An 18,910-nucleotide genomic window follows, 5' to 3' on the forward strand; every position below is an offset into this window, starting at 1 on the left:
TGAAGACAGACAGAAAGATCAGCCCTTCCTCCTTTAACATTTGCCCAGGTTTTAGTCTGACACACATTGAATTCTTTCAAAATGTAACCTTCCTGCCTTCCTTCAATTCTGATCTGTGAGTTATTGTGGTGTCCACTTTACCAATCCAACCATGTCAGATAAGGATTTACCTCAAGGGAGGAAGGAGAGAAAAACTGATCAAGGATCAGGTCACCCCCTGTCCATGTAATCTTCATCATTAAGATCTAAAAGGTAAAACTGGTCTGGGTACTGTGGTGTCACCTGAAAAGCGTCTCTGCTCTAGGAAGTCCCTCATAAAGGTGGACTCGGTGAAGAGGATGTCGTACATCTTGTCAACGCTGAACTCATACACCTCGTTCATGTACTGCTTCCCATTCAGGTCTTCATGAAAGGCCTGCACCTCCCCTGCTGCACACACACAGAGGAAGGAGAGCAAGTGAGTGAGTGTGTGTGTGTATGTGTTTTAATATACAGGAATAGGACAGTGACAGAGTGTGTGTGAGTGTGTGAGTGAGTGAATGAGTCGTCGTGTATGCACGCATGTGTGCAAGTGAGCGCGCATGTGCATGTTTCAGAGACCCAAACCTTCGTCGTGCGTCTCGGAAGAGTCGCTGAGCTCAGTAGGGAGGTCCTCATTATCGTTGAAGTCCAGCGAGGGCGAGGGGGCGGGACTGCTGTGACCACTGCTCCGGTTGTCCAACCCCGGCAACTGGAGGGTCAGGAGTTCGCCATCAGGGAGACACAGGGGGAAATCGTCCACGGTGGCCAAATCAAACTACAGAGGAAGAGGGGGTCATGAGCGAAGGGTCAAGTAAAACCATAATCACAGATCATTGCCCTACCTACTGCCTACATACTTTTAAAATTGAAAGCTCAGCAAGGGATAATATGGTTGAAATGCCACTGGTGTGGTGTGATCTTGGGAGGGCCCTGCATGGGCATGAATTTTAAGCTTGAGCCCTACCCATGCATGCAACATTCAGGCCCTACCCTACTCAGGCCCTTCCTTTGTTAGTATCCATTAGCTGCTGGTCTCTGCCCCTCACTCCCAGGGCTGCTCTTCTTTCTGCTAGTCTATGTGTGAGTATCCATAGCAACGGTTCCACCTTGGGGTGCTCAGGAGATGTGAACAAGAGCAGTTAGCTGTTAGCTAGTTATATTTCCTTACTCTAATTTATTTTATTTTATTTTTTATTTATTTAACCTTTATTTAACCAGGTAGGCAAGTTGAGAACAGTTGAGACCTGGCCAAGATAAAGCAAAGCAGTTCGACACATACAACGACACAGAGTTACACATGGAGTAAAACAAACATAGTCCATAATACAGTAGAAACAAGTCTATATACGATGTGAGCAAATGAGGTGAGATAAGGGAGGTAAAGGCAAAAAAAGGCCATGGTGGCAAAGTAAATACAATATAGCAAGTAAAACACTGAAATGGTAGTTTTGCAATGGAAGAATGTGCAAAGTAGAAATAAAATAATGGGGTGCAAAGGAGCAAAATAAATAAATAAAATAAATAAATACAGTAGGGAAAGAGGTAGTTGTTTGGGCTAAATTATAGGTGGGCTATGTACAGGTGCAGTAATCTGTGAGCTGCCCTGACAGTTGGTGCTTAAAGCTAGTGAGGGAGATAAGTGTTTCCAGTTTCAGAGATTTTTGTAGTTCGTTCCAGTCATTGGCAGCAGAGAACTGGAAGAAGAGGCGGCCAAAGAAATAATTGGTTATGGGGGTGACCAGAGAGATATACCTGCTGGAGCGCGTGCTACAGGTGGGTGATGCTATGGTGACCAGCGAGCTGAGATAAGGGGGGACTTTACCTAGCAGGGTCTTGTAGATGACATGGAGCCAGTGGGTTTGGCGACGAGTATGAAGCGAGGGCCAGCCAACGAGAGCGTACAGGTCTCATTGGTGGGTAGTATATGGGGCTTTGTTGACAAAACGGATTGCACTGTGATAGACTGCATCCAATTTGTTGAGTAGGGTATTGGAGGCTGGAGGCTATTTTGTAAATGACATCGCCGAAGTCGAGGATTGGTAGGATGGTCAGTTGTACAAGGGTATGTTTGGTGGCATGAGTGAAGGATGCTTTGTTGTGAAATATGAAGCCAATTCTAGATTTAACTTTGGATTGGAGATGTTTGATGTGGGTCTGGAAGGAGAAATTACAGTCTAACCAGACACCTAGGTATTTGTAGTTGTCCACGTATTCTAAGTCAGAGCCGTCCAGAGTAGTGATGTTGGACAGGCGGGCAGGTGCAGGCAGCGATCGGTTGAAGAGCATGCATTTAGTTTTACTTGTATTTAAGAGCAATTGGAGGCCACGGAAGGAGAGTTGTATGGCATTGAAGCTTGCCTGGAGGGTTGTTAACACAGTGTCCAAAGAAGGGCCAGAAGTATACAGAATGGTGTCGTCTGCGTAGAGGTGGATCAGAGACTCACCAGCAGCAAGAGCGACATCATTGATGTATACAGAGAAGAGAGTCGCTCCAAGAATTGAACCCTGTGGCACCTCCATAGAGACTGCCAGAGGTCCGGACAACAGACCCTCCGATATGACACACTGAACTCTATCAGAGAAGTAGTTGGTGAAACAGGCGAGGCAATCATTTGAGAAACCAAGGCTGTCGAGTCTGCCGATAAGGATGTGGTGATTGACAGAGTCGAAAGCCTTGGCCAGATCAATGAATACGGTTGCACAGTAATGTTTCTTATCGATGGCGGTTAAGATATTGTTTAGGACCTTGAGCGTGGCTGAGGTGCACCCATGACCAGCTCTGAAACCAGATTGCATAGCAGAGAGGGTATGGTGAGATTCGAAATGGTCGGTAATCTGTTTGTTGACTTGGCTTTTGAAGACCTTAGAAAGGCAGGGTAGGATAGATATAGGTCTGTAGCAGTTTGGGTCAAGAGTGTACCCCCTTTGAAGAGGGGGATGACCGCAGCTGCTTTCCAATCTTTGGGAATCTCAGACGACACGAAAGAGAGGTTGAACAGGCTAGTAATAGGGGTGAAAACTATTTCGGCAGATCATTTTAGAAAGAAAGGGTCTAGATTGTCTAGCCCGGCTGATTTGTAGGTGTTCAGATTTTGCAGCTCTTTCAGAACATCAGCTGACTAGATTTGGGAGAAGGAGAAATGGGGAAGGCTTGGGCGAGTTGCTGTGGGGGGTGCAGTGCTGTTGACAGGGGTAGGGGTAGCCAGGTGGAAAGCATGGCCAGCCGTAGAAAAATGCTTATTGAAATTCTCAATTATAGTGGATTTATCAGTGGTGACAGTGTTTCCTATCTTCAGTGCAGTGGGCAGCTGGGAAGAGGTGTTCTTATTCTCCATAGACTTTACAATGTCCCAGAACTTTTTTGAGTTAGTGTTGCAGGAAGAACATTTCTGCTTGAAAAAGCTAGCCTTGGCTTTTCTAACTGCCTGTGTCTTATGGTTTCTAGCTTCCCTGAAAAACTGCATATCACGGGGGCTGTTCGATGCTAATGCAGAACGCCATAGGATGGTTTTGTGTTGGTTAAGGGCAGTCAGGTCTGGGGCGAACCAAGGGCTATATCTGTTCCTACATTTCTTGAATGGGGCATGCTTATTTAAGTTGGTTAGGATGGCATTTAAAAAAAAACAGGCATCCTCTACTGACGGGATGAGATCAATATCCTTCCAGGATACCCCGGCCAGGTTGATTAGAAAGGCCTGCTCGCTGAAGTGTTTCAGGGAGCGTTTGACAGTGATGATAATCTCAGACAAAATTCAAGGAACGTAATTTTTTTTCTGTGAAATAATCTCTCCTCTCGGTCTTATATTTGACAAGGTTGAAGTTGATCTTAGTCAGATGTGACTGTACTGCACAGCAGAGCACAAGCAAATGGCTCAGCTTTAAAAGGTTTGAGATCAATTTAGTGATAACTGAGCCCTGCCTGTATCCTAGATATTGATGTAAAAACAGGCCCTATCCATCCCTAACCCAATGTATAGTGTTGGGGCCCGTCAGGCTTGGGTAGCAGAGTCTGAGGTGGGCTAGCTGACTAAGTTGCTGACTCTAGAACACTCTATACATTTTGTCTGTAGGTGATGCAAAGCAAGAATTGGTCTAATATCTAGTGGTACTCACGGGAAGGAGAGGGTCGATGATGCCCGGGCAGGGCAGGATGTTGTCGGGGAAGACTCTGCGGGACAACAGGGGGCTGGTGTCGCCTTTGACGTCTGCCGTCTTGGCGAGGGTGGTGGCGTCATTGGCGTCGTTCTCCTCCACCGGCAGCTCCTCGCAATACCTAAAACACAGGGAAGCACAACAGCTGTAGGTCACCGTTATCAGCACAGGGAAGCACAACAGCTGTAGGTCACCGTTATCAGCACGGGGAAGCACAACAGCTGTAGGTCACCGTTATCAGCACGGGGAAGCACAACAGCTGTAGGTCACCGTTATCAGCACGGGGAAGCACAACAGCTGTAGGTCAGCGTTATCAGCACGGGGAAGCACAACAGCTTTAGGTCACCGTTATCAGCACGGGGAAGTACAACAGCTGTAGGTCACCATTATAAGCACGGGGAACGGTGCCAGCGCTTTACCCATGGTCATCGGGGTCACCGATGGTGTGTGTGACTATGGGGTCAAAACTCACCCCATGGTGTTGAAGTCATCGTCTGGAGGCACGTAGTCCTCGTCGTCGCTGGTCAGACCCAGCTCATTGCCATAACACTGATGGACAAAGTGCCACAACTCTTTGGGACACAAAGGCTGAGATAGATAGAGAGAGGGAGAAAGGAGAGATGAAAGAGGGAGAAGTGATAGAAGGGGGAAAAGGTGAGCTTTGATTAAATTGGCTACAATACACTCTCCACAGTGTTGTATTTGAATTAAAAGTGAACAGTCATACATGTAACAGTCGTACCTTTTCTAGCAGAGCATTCTGCCATAGTCTGAACATCATCATGTATGTCCGATCCCTTGCGCCGAACGAGGTGAAAAAGTGCTGTGGGAAGCAAGAAAAGGTTAGGATACTATATCACCAACCTGATAGGAAAGCCATCTGTCTGTCATAAAAAAGGTTCAATCATTTATTTGCGCATGTGTGTATATAAAGTATGTGCATGCATATGTTTGTGTGAGCATTTGGTCTTTTATTTGGTAATTTATTAGGGTCCCATTAGCTGTTGCGAAAGCAGCAGCTACTCTTCCTGGGGTCCACATGAAACATAATACAGAACATTAATAGACAGCTCAAGGACAGAACTACATACATCGAGAGCATGCCGACCGGATGCATCACCGCCTGGTATGGCAACTGCTCGTCATCTGACCGTAAGGCGCAACAGAGGGTAGTGCGTATGGCCCAGAGTACATCACTGGGGCTAAGCTTCCTGCAATCCAGGATCTCTATACTAGGCGGTGTCAGAGGAAGGCCCCAAAAATGGTCAAAGACTCCAGTCACCCAACTCAGACTGTTCACTCTGCTCGGTAGCAGAGAAAACAGTCTGAGTTGGGTGACTGGAGTCTTTGACCATTTTTGGGGCCTTCCTCTGATGGTCAAAGACTGCCTGGAAAGCGGTACCGGAGCACCAAGTCTAGGTCCAAAAGGCTCCTTGACAGCTTCTACCCCAAACGATAAGACTCCTGAACAATTAATGAAATGACCACCCGGACTATTTCCATTGACAGTGTTCGGGCACTGATGTTAGGCGATTAGGCCTGGCTCGCAGTCAGTGATATAATTTCTGTCAATCTCGATGGGGTTGAGGTAAGGGCTCTGTGGAGGCCAGCGAAATTCTTCCACACCGATCTCGACAAATCATTTCTGCATTGATCTGGCTTTGTGCACAGGGGCATTGTAATGCGGAAACAGGAAAGGGCCTTTCCCAAACTGTTGCCACAAAGTTGGAAGCACAGAATCGTTTAGAATGTCATTGTATGCTGTAGCGTTAAGATTTCCCCTCACTGGAAAAACATCACTCTGGAGCACTGGAGCGTTTCCACTGCTCCAGAGTCTAAACGGCAGCGAGCTTTACACCACTCCAGCCGACGCTTGGCATTGCGCATGGTGATCTTAGGCTTATGTGTGGCTGTTCGGCCATGGAAAGCGATTTTATGAAGCTCCCAATGAACTGTTCTTGTGCTGACGTTGCTTCCAGAGGCAGTTTGGAACTCGGTAGTAAGTGTTGCAACCGAGGACAAAATGTTTACGAGCTACGCGCTACAGCACTCTGCGGTCCCGTTTTGTACGCTTGTGCGGCCTACCACTTCGTGGGTGAGCCGTTGTTGCTCCTAGACGTTTCGATTTCACAATAAAAGCACTTATAGTTGACCGGGGCAGCTCTAGCAGGGCAGAATTTTGACAAACTGACTTGTTGGAAAGGTAGCATCCCATGACAATGCCACGTTGAAAGTCACTGAGCTCTTTAGTAAGGCCATTCTACTGCCAATGTTTGTCTACGGACTGTGGGCTCAATTTTACACACCTGTCAGTAACAGGTATGGCTGAAATAGCCAAATCCACTAATTTGAAGAGGTGTCCACATACACTATATAAACAAAAGTATCAGTACATACACACAAAATATCTAGGTCACATGGGGGAGAGGCGTTGTGCTGAGAGGTGTGGCTTTATCTGTTTTTTGAAACCAGGTTTGGTGTTCACTTGAGCAATGTGAGATGGAAGGGAATTCAATGCAATTATGGCGCTATACACTGAGTGTACAAAACATTAGAAACAACTTTCCATGACAGAGACTGACCAGGTGATTTTTAAGCCTTGAGACATGGATTGCGTATGTGTGCCATTCAGAGGGTGAATGGGCAAGACAAAAGATTTAAGTGCCTTTGAACAGGGTATAGTAGTAGGTGCCAGGCGTGGACCGGTTTGAGTGGGTCAAGAACTGCAACGCTGCTGAGTTTTTCATGCTCAACAGTTTTCCGTGTGTCCCAAGAATGGCCCGTCACCCAAAGGACATGCAGCCAACCGTGGGAAGCATTGGAGTCAACATGGGCCAGTATCCCTGTGGAATGCTTTCGACAGCTTGTGTAGTCCATGCCCTAACAAATTGAGGCTGTTCTCAGGGCAAAAAGGGCTGCAACTCAATACAAGGAAGGTGTTCCTAATGTTTTGTACACTCAGTGTATAATACTGTACATTTTCTTGAATTTGTTCTGGATTTGGGGGCTGTGGAATGACCCCTGATGGCATGTTTGGTGGGGTAAGAGTGTGTGTTAGAGCTGTGTGCAAGTTGACTATGGAAAACAATTTGGAACTTTGAACACGGAGGTTCTAATAAAAATAAGTGATGCAGTCAGTCGCTCCTTACTTTCAGTCAAGAGAGACTGACATGCATTGTATTGATATTAGCCCTCTGATTACAGTGAAGAGCAAGACGTGCCGCTCTGTTCTGCGCCAGCTGCACTTTTTCTAGGTCCTTCTTTGCAGCACCTGACCTTATGACTGGGCAATAATAAAGATAACATAAAACTAGAGCCTGCAGGACTTGCTTTATGGAGTGTGGTGTCAAAAAAGCAGAGCATCTCTTAATTATGGACAGACCTCTTCCCATCTTTACAACCATTGAATCAATATGTTTTGATCATGACAGTTTACATTCTAAAGTAACACCAAGTAATTTAGTCTCCTCAACTTGCTCAATAGCCACATTATTCATTATCAGATTCCGCTGAGGTCTAGAATTTAGGGAATGATTTGTACCAAATACAATCCTCTTAATTTTAGAGATGTTCAGGACTAGCTTATTACCGGCCTCCCATTCTAAACTTCACTGCAACTCTTTGTTTATAGTTGCAGTGATTTCACTAGCTGTGGTTTCTGAAGCGTAAATGGTTGAATCATCAGTATATATGGACACACAGGCTTTGTTTAACGCCAGTGGCAGGTCATTAGTGAAAATAGAGACGAGTAGAGGGCAAGGAGAGCTGCCCTACGGTACACCAAACTTTGCATGTTTAACATTAGAGATGCTTCCATTATTTTAGATGGATCACAGCAATCTACGATACAGCAGGTTGAAATAAATTTAAAACCATAACACACATTTTTTTAACAACAGGTTATGGTCAATAATATCAAAGGCTGCACTGAAATCTAACAGTACAGCTCCCACAATCATCTTCTTATCAATTTCTTTCAACCAATCATCAGAGCAATAGCATTGTGTCTGGTCAAACACTTTTTTCCCTTCTTTTAAAAAAAAACATTTGCTAAGAGTCGGCAGCAAGCTGATTGGTAAACTGTTAGAACCAGTAAAGGATTCTTTACCATTCTTGTGTAGTGGAATGACTTTGGCTCCAGGTCTGAGGACACATTTTTCTCGACTCAAATAAAAAAATGACAAATAGGAGTGGCAATCGTCCATGCCTGTGTATATATATGCATGTGTGGGTCCAGTGCTGACCTTGTCATTGTCAGTGCACAGCTGGATGGCGTTGGGAATGAGGCGGGCAGTCTTCTCCTTTGTCATGCTGCAGATATCCTTCAGCCGGACTGTCAGCTAGAGAGGAAAAGCGCGAAACTGTGTTAGACTACAGATGACATCCCTCCTGAAAAGCCTAGAACTATTGCAAATGAAAGATGTTATCATTAAAGCTACAGTCTGATTGGAAAAACAACAGAATGGGGTCCTCAACCAGACAGCGGAGGGAAACATAACACTACTCAAATTGATAGACAGTGCTCTAGCTGCAAGTCATTGGCATCAAAGATTCTATGGTTTCAACTATATTCTGAAGATATACATTGTATGATTACATTCTTGTTGCTTGTTAACATGAAATAATAAAACCTTATATTTTGGGTTCTGATAAGACATATGATTTTACAGAATCACAAATCCTGGACTGTAGCTTTACTACTGCAGTATATGGAACAAACCAAGCAAATCACTTTAATTTGAAGTCAAATACCTTCTATTAAGAGAAAATAGATGGCCTACACATAAGTACGAGGGCAATTTGGCACATTATGCATTAAGGGACAGAGTAACCCAGTGTAGAGAATGGTAAAGGAAACTAAAGTCCATACCAGTGTTTCCCAGCGGAAGATGTTGCTATAGAAACAAATCCAGTTTTCTGAGACATAGAGGCGCCCCTGCAGCAGGATATCTCTTTGCAGGGCACAGGAGTAGTCTGCCACACAGGGTCAAAGGTCATCAGGTTATTAAAGGTCATGGGGTTTATAAGAAGTCATGGCTCTACCAATAAATATAAAACATCTGCAGATCAAATTTTTATTTTACATTTTATTTAACTAGGCAAGTCAGTTAAGAACAAATTGTTACTTCTAATGACAGCCATTGTACATCTATCCATTCAATTTATTATTCATGCCAACTCCTTGTCACTCATTATCATGCCAAAGTCTGCCCTCATTAAGGATAGAATGTATGAGCACAAACAGATCTGGGACAAGGCTGCATCTAAACTCAGGAAAAAAAAGAAATGTCCTCTCATTGTCAAATGCATTTATTTTCAGCAAACTTAACGTGTAAATATTTGTATGAACATAAGATTCAACAATTGAGACATAAACTGAACAAGTTCCACAGATATGTGACTAACAGAAATGGAATAATGTGTCCCTGAACAAAGGGGGGGGGGGGGGGGGGGGGGGGGGGGGGGGGTCAAAATCAAAAGTAACAGTCAGTATCTGGTGTGGCCATCAGCTGCATTAAGTACTGCAGTGCATCTCCTCCTCATGGACTGCACTAGATTTGCCAGTTCTTGCTGTGAGATGTTACCCCACTCTTCCACCAAGGCACCTGAAAGTTCCCGGACATTTCTGTGAGGAATGGCCCTAGCCCTCACCCTCTGATCCAACAGGTCCCAGACGTGCTCAATGCAATTGAGATTCGGGCTCTTCGCTGGCCATGGCAGAACACTGACATTCCTGTCTTGCAAGAAATCAGCAATACTGCTCGTTATGTGCGTGGTGGCATTGTCATGTCAGGATGAGCCTGCAGGAAGGGTGGAGGATGTCTTCCCTGAAACCACAGCGTTGAGATTTCCTGCAATGACAACAAGCTCAGTCTGATGATGCTGTGACACACGGCCCCAGACCATGACGGACCCTCCACCTCGATCCCGTTCCAGAGTACAGGCCTCGGTGTAACGCTCATTCCTTCAACGATAAACACGAATCCGACCATCACCCCTGGTGAGACAAAACCGCGACTCGTCAGTGGAGAGCACTTTTTGCCAGTCCTGTCTGGTCCAGCAACGGTGGGTATGTGCCCATAGGTGACGTTGTTGCCGGTGATGTCTGGTGAGGACCTGCCTTACAACAGGTCTACAAGCCCTCAGTCCAGCCTCTCTCAGCTTATTGCGGACAGTCTGAGCACCGATGGAGGGATTGTGTGTTCCTGATGTAACTCGGGCAGTTGTTGTTGCCATCCTGTACCTGTCCCGCAGGTGTGATGTTCGGATGTACCGATCCTGTGCAGGTGTTGTTACACGTGATCTGCCACTGCGAGGATGATCAGCTGTCCGTCCTGTCTCCCTGTAGCGCTTAGGCATCTTACAGTAAGGACATTGCAATTTATTGCCCTGGCCACAATGCAGTCCTCATGCCTCCTTGCTGCATGCCTAAGGCACATTCACGCAGATGAGCAGGGACCCTGGGCATCTTTCTTTGGTGTTTTTCAGAGTCAGTAGAAAGGCCTCGTTAGTGTCCTAAGTTTTCATAACTGTGACCTTATTTGCCTACCGTCTATAAGCTGTTAGTGTCTTAATGACTGTTCCACAGGTACATGTTCATTAATTGTTTATGGCTCATTGAACAAGCATGGCAAACAGTGTTTCAACTCTTTACAATGAAGATCTGTGAAGTTATTTGGATTTGTACTAATTATCTTTGAAAGACAGGATCCTGAAAAGGGGATGTTTCTTTTTTTGCTGAGTTTATGTGCATTTGAGCTTCAAAACAAGTCCAATGGCAGAAAAGCCAGCTGAGCATATTAATCGAAACCTGGGGCCTGTTCAGGGGGTGTGAAAAGTTATAGAACGTTCAGAAATGTGTTGTGTAGAACAGGTATGATTGTCTGTCATATAGATGGGTTAGCTGACGTCACGAAAACGATGCGATTCTGGATGGTCAGATAGCTACAAACAATCAGAAGAAACTGCCATGTGGGGAATCGTAAGTGACTTGTTTCAGCTAGTTTCATCTTGTTCTTGATACTGTGTTTTGTTTTGAGGTGTTTTGACTGATTTGATGTCAATGCTAATATTCCTCAAATTCACTAGTTAGCCAACCAACAACTGTAATGATGTATGAGAGGCAACAAATGCCCATTGTGCAAATTGATTTGTTATCAACAAACATTGGAGAGAAAATATGGTTAACAATCTAAGACAACCCCATCTGTTTTGTCCCATAGTTGTACAGGCATCGTTTTTTTTTGCTAAACAACCAACCCGTCTATCGAAAAGGGACTCTACAAATATTTTACAGGACATCTGGAGATTTGTATTCCCAACTACAAAAGACCACACCTTTAAAAAAAATAAAAAGACAATGCACAACAATATACTGGTTCTAAAATCCATGATATAGTGATATCGGATCATTCTCATGAATCATGCATAATTAAACCAATAGAAAATACACTTAGTGACAGAATATGGAGAATGAACATAGCACATCTTCAAGACAAGAAGTCTATTAAATATGTAAACGAAAAAATAAAGACCACTGTGCCGCTCGAGAAGCCATTTTGGGATGCTTTCAAGGCATATATTAGGGGAATGATAATCTCATACCTGGCAAAAGTTCAATCAGTTAGAAATTAAAATGAAATACAAATAAATCATTATCTTCGAAAAAGACAAAAAAATATTTACAAAATAAAGAACATACAATTACAAGTTAAAGCATACTATGTCATGGCAAAAGAAACCGGTAAACAACCACACAGCCCACACAAAATGAATACACGCCAAACAAGTAATCCTTTTTTAAGTTAAGTATACAATTGCTTTAATTAAACAATGCTTCTAATAACAATTATAAAAGCTTGCATGAAAATCTATATAAATAAGAATTATATTTCAGTTAGACTGATTCTACAGCCTTCTTAGACTCAATAACCCTTAAGTAGAGATCAGCAAATGGAACTCACCCAAAAATAAACAAGACACCGTTAAAACAATCGCTCAGAGAAAGCACCAGGGATGGACCGCTTTCACGTAGAATTGGATTTGATATTCTGGGACAAAGTAGCACCCCTATTTATGCAAATGACAAACACACATGCCACTCAATGTAGTGCTTCTGAGTTCCATGTATCAAACAGTTATTTCAGGAGAGTCCCCAGCAGATTACAGAGTGATAGGTTTAATAAATTGAGACAACAAAATAACAAAACTCATAATCAACAGAATGGCAAAAGTATTACCAGACTTGATACATACTAAAATAAACACTTGCAAACAAATACCAGAACATGTTTTAGTATAATACAATGCGCTAAAAAACAAGATGTGCATTTTCCAATAATGGCTGTTGATGACGAAAACGCTTTCGACAATCGAGTGGCCATTTCTAATCAAAACTTTGGAAACATTCAACTTTCCAGATGAAATAACAAATGTCATAAAAATATTAAATATTAAATAAATATCCTAAAGCAAAAATATACAAAAATATTTTATCTGATTAAATTGCTTTAGAAAGGGGTACGAGACAGTGATGTCCTCTCTCCCCCCTCCTGTTTCAACAATTGAACCGCTTGCAGATCACTGCACCTGTACATAGCTCATCTGTAAATAACCCATCCAATCTACCTTATCCCCATACTGTATTTATTTATGTATCTTGCTCCTTTGCACCCAGTATCTCTACTTGCACATTCTAACATTCCAGTGTTTAATTGCTACATTGTAATTACGTCGCCACCATGGCTTATTTATTGCCTTACCTCTCTTATCCTACCTCATTTGCACAAGCTGTATATAGACTTTCTACTGTATGTTTGTTTATTCCATGTGTAACGCTGTTGTTGTATGTGTCGAACTGCTTTGCTTTATCTTGGCCAGGTCGCAGTTGCAAATGAGAACTTGTTCTCAACTAGCCTACCTGGTTAAATAAAGGTGAAAAAAAAAATAAAGAAATTAGACAGGACCCAAAAGTAACAGATATCAGTAAACATGTATATAAACTAAACTTATTTGCAGACCATCTCCTCATACACCTGACTAATATTGAAAACTCAATGTAAAAATATTTCCGGAATAATCTAAAAATCTCAGGATATAAAATGAACCTGGAAAAAACTGAAATATTGACGATACTTGTGGTCCACAAAAATACTACATACTTAAGATGATTATTAAGTGACAAACAACAAATACATAAATACAACTTTAACCCATTACTCAACAACATGAAATCAGATATAATTCAATGGAATAATCTCCCCATAAATCTTACAGGTAGAATAAACCGCTTTAGAATGGCATGGCTCCAAAATTTATTAGAATTTATTTTCGGTAATACCAATGACAGATTTCATTTGGGCAAATAAAACTCAGAATAAAGTGGAACATTTCCCAAAATCTGAGGGTGTTTTAAAACTTTCAAATTTGGAATTGTATCAACTCGCCACCCAAGGTATATATTGTTAAATACTCTAAAGAGGAACAATGTTAAAACGGACAGCTTCCGTCAGCTGATTCTAGCCATCCCTTCTGGTTAGTTCTAGTCGGGCAGCTTGGTCTTCCATTCAGAGGAGCCCCACTTTTGTTAAGAGTCTTATTGGTCAAGGTCACACCAAATACTTATCACATCTCATTCAGCTTATCAGTGGCCTTGATTCCTGGGACTTCAGTTTCAGTTATTCTATGACCCCAGCACGCTGTGTGGTCAGAAACGTGCTTTCCCCATCCTGATGAGTATTTCCACAGTTTCTTCGTGCTTAACTTTTGCGCACTAATAGCGTTTCTAACGTCACTCGCTCTGAGCCTTCTAGTAGTTGCTCCCCTTGCTCTGCATGGGTAACGCTGCTTCGATGATGGCTGTTGTCGTTGTGTTGCTGGTTCGAGCCCATGGAGGAGGAAGCTATACTGTTACACTGGCAATGCTAAAGTGCCTATAAGCGCATCCAATAGTCAAAGGTTAATGAAATACAAAGGGTATAGAGGGAAATAGTCCTATAATTCCTTTAATAACTACAACCTAAAACTTCTTACCTGGGAATATTGAAGACTCATGTTAAAAGGAACCACCAGCTTTCATATGTTCTCATGTTCTGAGCAAGGGACTGAAACATTAGCTTTCTTACATAGCACATATTGCACTTTTACTTTCTTCTCCAGCACTTTGTTTTTGCATTATTTAAACCAAATTTAACATGTTTCATTATTTACTTGAGGCTAAATAGATTTTATTGATGTATTATATTAAGTTAAAACAAGTGTTCATTCAGTATTGTTGTAATTGTCATTATTACAAATACATTTTTTAAGAAAATCTGCCGATTAACTTCTTAAGGTGTAGGGGGCAGCATTTTCACTTTTGGATAAATAGCGTGCCCAATTTCAACTTCCTGCTACTCATGCCAAGAATATAAGATAAGCATATTATTGGTAGATTTGGATAGAAAACACTCTGAAGTTTCTAAAACTGTTTGAATCATGTCTGTGAGTACAACAGAACTTATGTAGCACGCAAAACCCCGAGGACTAACCGTTCAGATTTTGTTTTAGGTCTCTGTCTGTTCAGTGAGTTCTCATTGGAAAACGATATTTCTTAGGAAGTTGTGTTCAGTTCCTACCGCTTCCACTGGATGTCACCAGACTTTGGAATTTGGTTGAGGTTATTCCTTTGTGCAATGAAGAAGTACGGCCATCTAGGAACTGCGTAACACTGTTGAGAGTTGCGCAAGACTTGAAAAGTAGCTTGGTTTGTCATCTTCCTCTATTGAACAGAGATGGACCCGTCTTCAATTTGACCGATTATTAACATTTAAAAATACCTAAAGTTGTATTGCAAAAGTAGTTTGAAATGTTTTGGCAAAGTTTACAGGCAACTTTTGAAATATTTTGCAGTGACGTTGCACAATTTGGAAGCTGTTTTTTTTCTGGATCAAACAGCGCCAAATAAATGGACATTTGGATATATATGGACGGAATTAATCGAACAAAAGGACCAATTGTGATGTTTATGGGACATATTGGAGTGCCAACAAAAGAAGCTTGTAAAGGTAAGGCATGTTTTATATTTTATTTCTGCGTTTTGTGTAGCGCCTGCAGGGTTGAAATATGCTACCCTCTTTGTTTACTGTTGTGCCATCATCAGATAATAGCTTCACAACGATTCACAACGAGTGGAGCTTTAATTTAGTATCTTACATGTGTGATTTAATGAAAGTTTGATTTTTATATAATTTTATTTGAATTTGCTGCGCTGCATTTTCCCTGGCTTTTGGCCAAGTGGGATGCAAGCGTCCCCTATACCATAAGAAGTTAAATCGGTATCGGCTTTTTTGGTCCTCCAATCGGTATCAGTATTGGCGGTGAAAAATCATAATCGGTCGACCTCTAATATGCAACTTAAAAGTTGTATTTTACGAAATTTCGATCTGAAAACTTTTGGTCATCAGAGCAATGTTGAGGGAATCCTATTTGAGTCAGGAAAAGATACTCGCTCAAATAATAGGTAGGATATACAACAACATTTTTAAAGAACTGATATTTGCACAAGATGGAGGGAGTGTACGAACAAAATTACAGTTAATGTGCAGTCATGGCCAAAAGTTGAGAATGACACAAAAATTAATTTTCACAAAGTCTGCTGCCTCAGTTTGTATGATGGCAATTTGCATATACTCCAGAATGTTATAAAGAGTGCAATTAATTGCAATTCATCTGATCAAAGTCCCTCTTTGCCATGCAAATGAACTGAATCCACAAAAAACATTTCCACTGCATTTCAGACCTGCCACAAAAGGACAAGGCTGACATCATGTCAGTGATTCTCTCGTTACCCCAGGTGTGAGTGTTGACGAGGACAAGGCTGGAGATCACTCGGTCATGCTGATTGAGTTCGAATAACAGACTGGAAGCTTAAAAAGGAGGGTGGTGCTTGGGATCATTGTTCTTCCTCTGTCAAATATGGTTACCTGCAAGGAAATACGTGCCACCATCATTGCTTTGCACAAAAAGGGCTTTACAGGCAAGGATATTGCTGCCAGTAAGATTGCACCTAAATCAACCATTTATCGGATCATCAAGGGTGCCCAAGAAAGTCCAGCATGTGCCAGGACCGTCTCCTAAAGTTTATTCAGCTGCGGGATCGGGGCACCACCAGTACAGAGCTTGCTCAGGAATGGCAGACTTTTGGAGGATGGCCTGGTGTCAAGAAGGGCAGCAAAGAAGCCACTTCTCTCCAGGAAAAACATCAGGGACAGACATTCTGCAAAAGGTACAGGGATTGGACTGCTGAGGACTGGGTTAAAGTCATTTTCTCTGATGAATCCCCTTTCCGATTGTTTGGGGCATCCGGAAAAAAAAGCTTGTCCGGAGAAGACAAGGTGAGCGTTACCATCAGTCCTGTGTCATGCCAACAGTAAAGCATCCTGAGACCATTCATGTGTGGGGTTGCTTCTCAGCCAAGGGAGTGGGCTCACTCACAATTTTGCCTAAGAACACAGCCATGAATAAAGAATGGTACCAACACATCCTCCAAGAGCAACTTCTCCCAACCATCCAGAAACAGTTTGGTGACGAACAATGCCTTTTCCAGCATGACGGAGCACCTTGCCATAAGGCAAAAGTGATAACTAAGTGGCTCGGAGAACAAAACATACACTGCTCAAAAAAATAAAGGGAACACTTAAACAACACAATGTAACTCCAAGTCAATCACACTTCTGTGAAATCAAACTGTCCACTTAGGAAGCAACACTGATTGACAATAAATGTCACATGCTGTTGTGCAAATGGAATACACAACAGGTGGAAATTATAGGCAATTAGCAAGACACCCCCAATAAAGGAGTGGTTCTGCAGGTGGTGACCACAGACCACTTCTCAGTTCCTATGCTTCCTGGCTGATGTTTTGGTCACTTTTGAATGCTGGCGGTGCTTTCACTCTAGTGGTAGCATGAGACGGAGTCTACAACCCACACAAGTGGCTCAGGGAGTGCAGCTCATCCAGGATGGCACATCAATGCGAGCTGTGGCAAGAAGGTTTGCTGTGTCTGTCAGCGTAATGTCCAGAGCATGGAGGCGCTACCAGGAGACAGGCCAGTACATCAGGAGACGTGGGAGGCCGTAGGAGGGCAACAACCCAGCAGCAGGACCGCTACCTCCGCCTTTGTGCAAGGAGGAGCACTGTCAGAGCCCAGCAAAATGACCTCCAGCAGGCCACAAATGTGCATGTGTCTGCTCAAACGGTCAGAAACGGACTCCATGAGGGTGGTATGAGGGCCCGACGTCCACAGGTGGGGGTTGCGCTTACAGCCCAACACCGTGCAGGACGTTTGGCATTTGCCAGAGAACACCAAGATTGCCAAATTCGCCACTGGAGCCCTGTGCTCTTCACAGATGAGAGCAGGTTCACACTGAGCACATGTGACAGACGTGACAGAGTCTGGAGATGCTGTGGAGAACGTTCTGCTGCCTGCAACATCCTCCAGCATGACCGGTTTGGCGGTGGGTCAGTCATGGTGTGGGGTGGCATTTCTTTGGGGGGCCGCACAGCCCTCCATGTGCTCGCCAGAGGTAGCCTGACTGCCATTAGGTACCGAGATGAGATCCTCAGACCCCTTGTGAGACCATATGCTGGTGCGGTTGGCCCTGGGTTCCTCCTAATGCAAGACAATGCTAGACCTCATGTGGCTGGAGTGTGTCAGCAATTCCTGCAAGAGGAAGGCATTGATGCTATGGACTGGCCCGCTCGTTCCCCAGACCTGAATCCAATTGAGCACATCTGGGAAATCAAGTCTCGCGCCATCCACCAACACCACGTTGCACCACAGACTGTCCAGGAGTTGGCGGATGCTTTAGTCCAGGTCTGGGAGGAGATCCCTCATCAGGAGCATGCCCAGGCATTGTAGGGAGGTCATACAGGCACGTGGAGGCCACACACACTACTGAGCCTCATTTAGACTTGTTTTAAGGACATTATATCAAAGTTGGATCAGCCTGTAGTGTAGTTTTCCACTTTAATTTTGAGTGTGACTCCAAATCCAGACCTCCATGGGTTGATAAATTTGATTTCCATTGATAATTTTTGTGTGATTTTGTTGTCAGCACATTCAACTATGTAAAGAAAAAAGTATTTAATAAGAATATTTAATTCATTCAGATCTAGGATGTGTTATTTTAGTGTTCCCTTTATTTTTTGGAGCAGTGTAGATATTTTGGGTCCATGGCCAGGAAACTCCAGACCTTAATCCCATTGAGAACTTGTGGTCAATCCTCAAGAGGCGGGTGGACAAACAAAACCCCACAAATTCTGACAAACTCCAAGCATTGATTATGCAAGAATGGGCTGCCATCAGTCAGGATGTGGCCCAGAGGTTAATTGACAGCATGCCAGGGCAGATTGCAGAGGTCTTGAAAAAGAAGGGTCAACACTGCAAATATTGACTCTTTGCATCAACTTCATGTACAGTGGGGCAAAAAGTATTTAGTCAGCCACCAATTGTGCAAGTTCTCCCACTTAAAAAGATGAGGCCTGTAATTTTCATCATAGGTACACTTCCACAATGACAGAAAAAATGAGGAAAAAAAAAATCCAGAAAATCACATTGTAGGATTTTTTATGAATTTATTTGCAAATTATTTTGTTATATACCCTTTGTTGGCAATGACAGAGGTCAAACGTTTTCTGTAAGTCTTCACAAGGTTTTCACACACTGTTGCTGGTATTTTGGCCCATTCCTCCATG

General features: G+C 43.2%; 1 protein-coding gene across 8 annotated transcripts in view; it reads right to left on the reverse strand.

Moving 5' to 3' along the window:
• gramd1ba (GRAM domain containing 1Ba) overlaps positions 1–18,910 on the reverse strand; it is a 135,541-nt gene that overhangs the window by 9,275 nt on the left and 107,356 nt on the right. For all 8 annotated transcript variants that reach the window (XM_021617608.2, XM_021617599.2, XM_036989803.1 and 5 more), the window contains 7 exons: positions 9,044–9,147; positions 8,418–8,513; positions 4,916–4,996; positions 4,646–4,761; positions 4,135–4,294; positions 607–796; positions 283–429 (listed from right to left, as the gene is read on the reverse strand). In XM_021617608.2, the coding sequence (XP_021473283.1) occupies positions 283–429; positions 607–796; positions 4,135–4,294; positions 4,646–4,761; positions 4,916–4,996; positions 8,418–8,513; positions 9,044–9,147 (894 nt within the window). The remainder of the gene's footprint in view (positions 1–282; positions 430–606; positions 797–4,134; positions 4,295–4,645; positions 4,762–4,915; positions 4,997–8,417; positions 8,514–9,043; positions 9,148–18,910) is intronic.

The sequence above is a fragment of the Oncorhynchus mykiss genome, chromosome 10 (genome assembly GCF_013265735.2).
Source record: "Oncorhynchus mykiss isolate Arlee chromosome 10, USDA_OmykA_1.1, whole genome shotgun sequence".
NCBI lineage: Eukaryota > Metazoa > Chordata > Actinopteri > Salmoniformes > Salmonidae > Oncorhynchus > Oncorhynchus mykiss.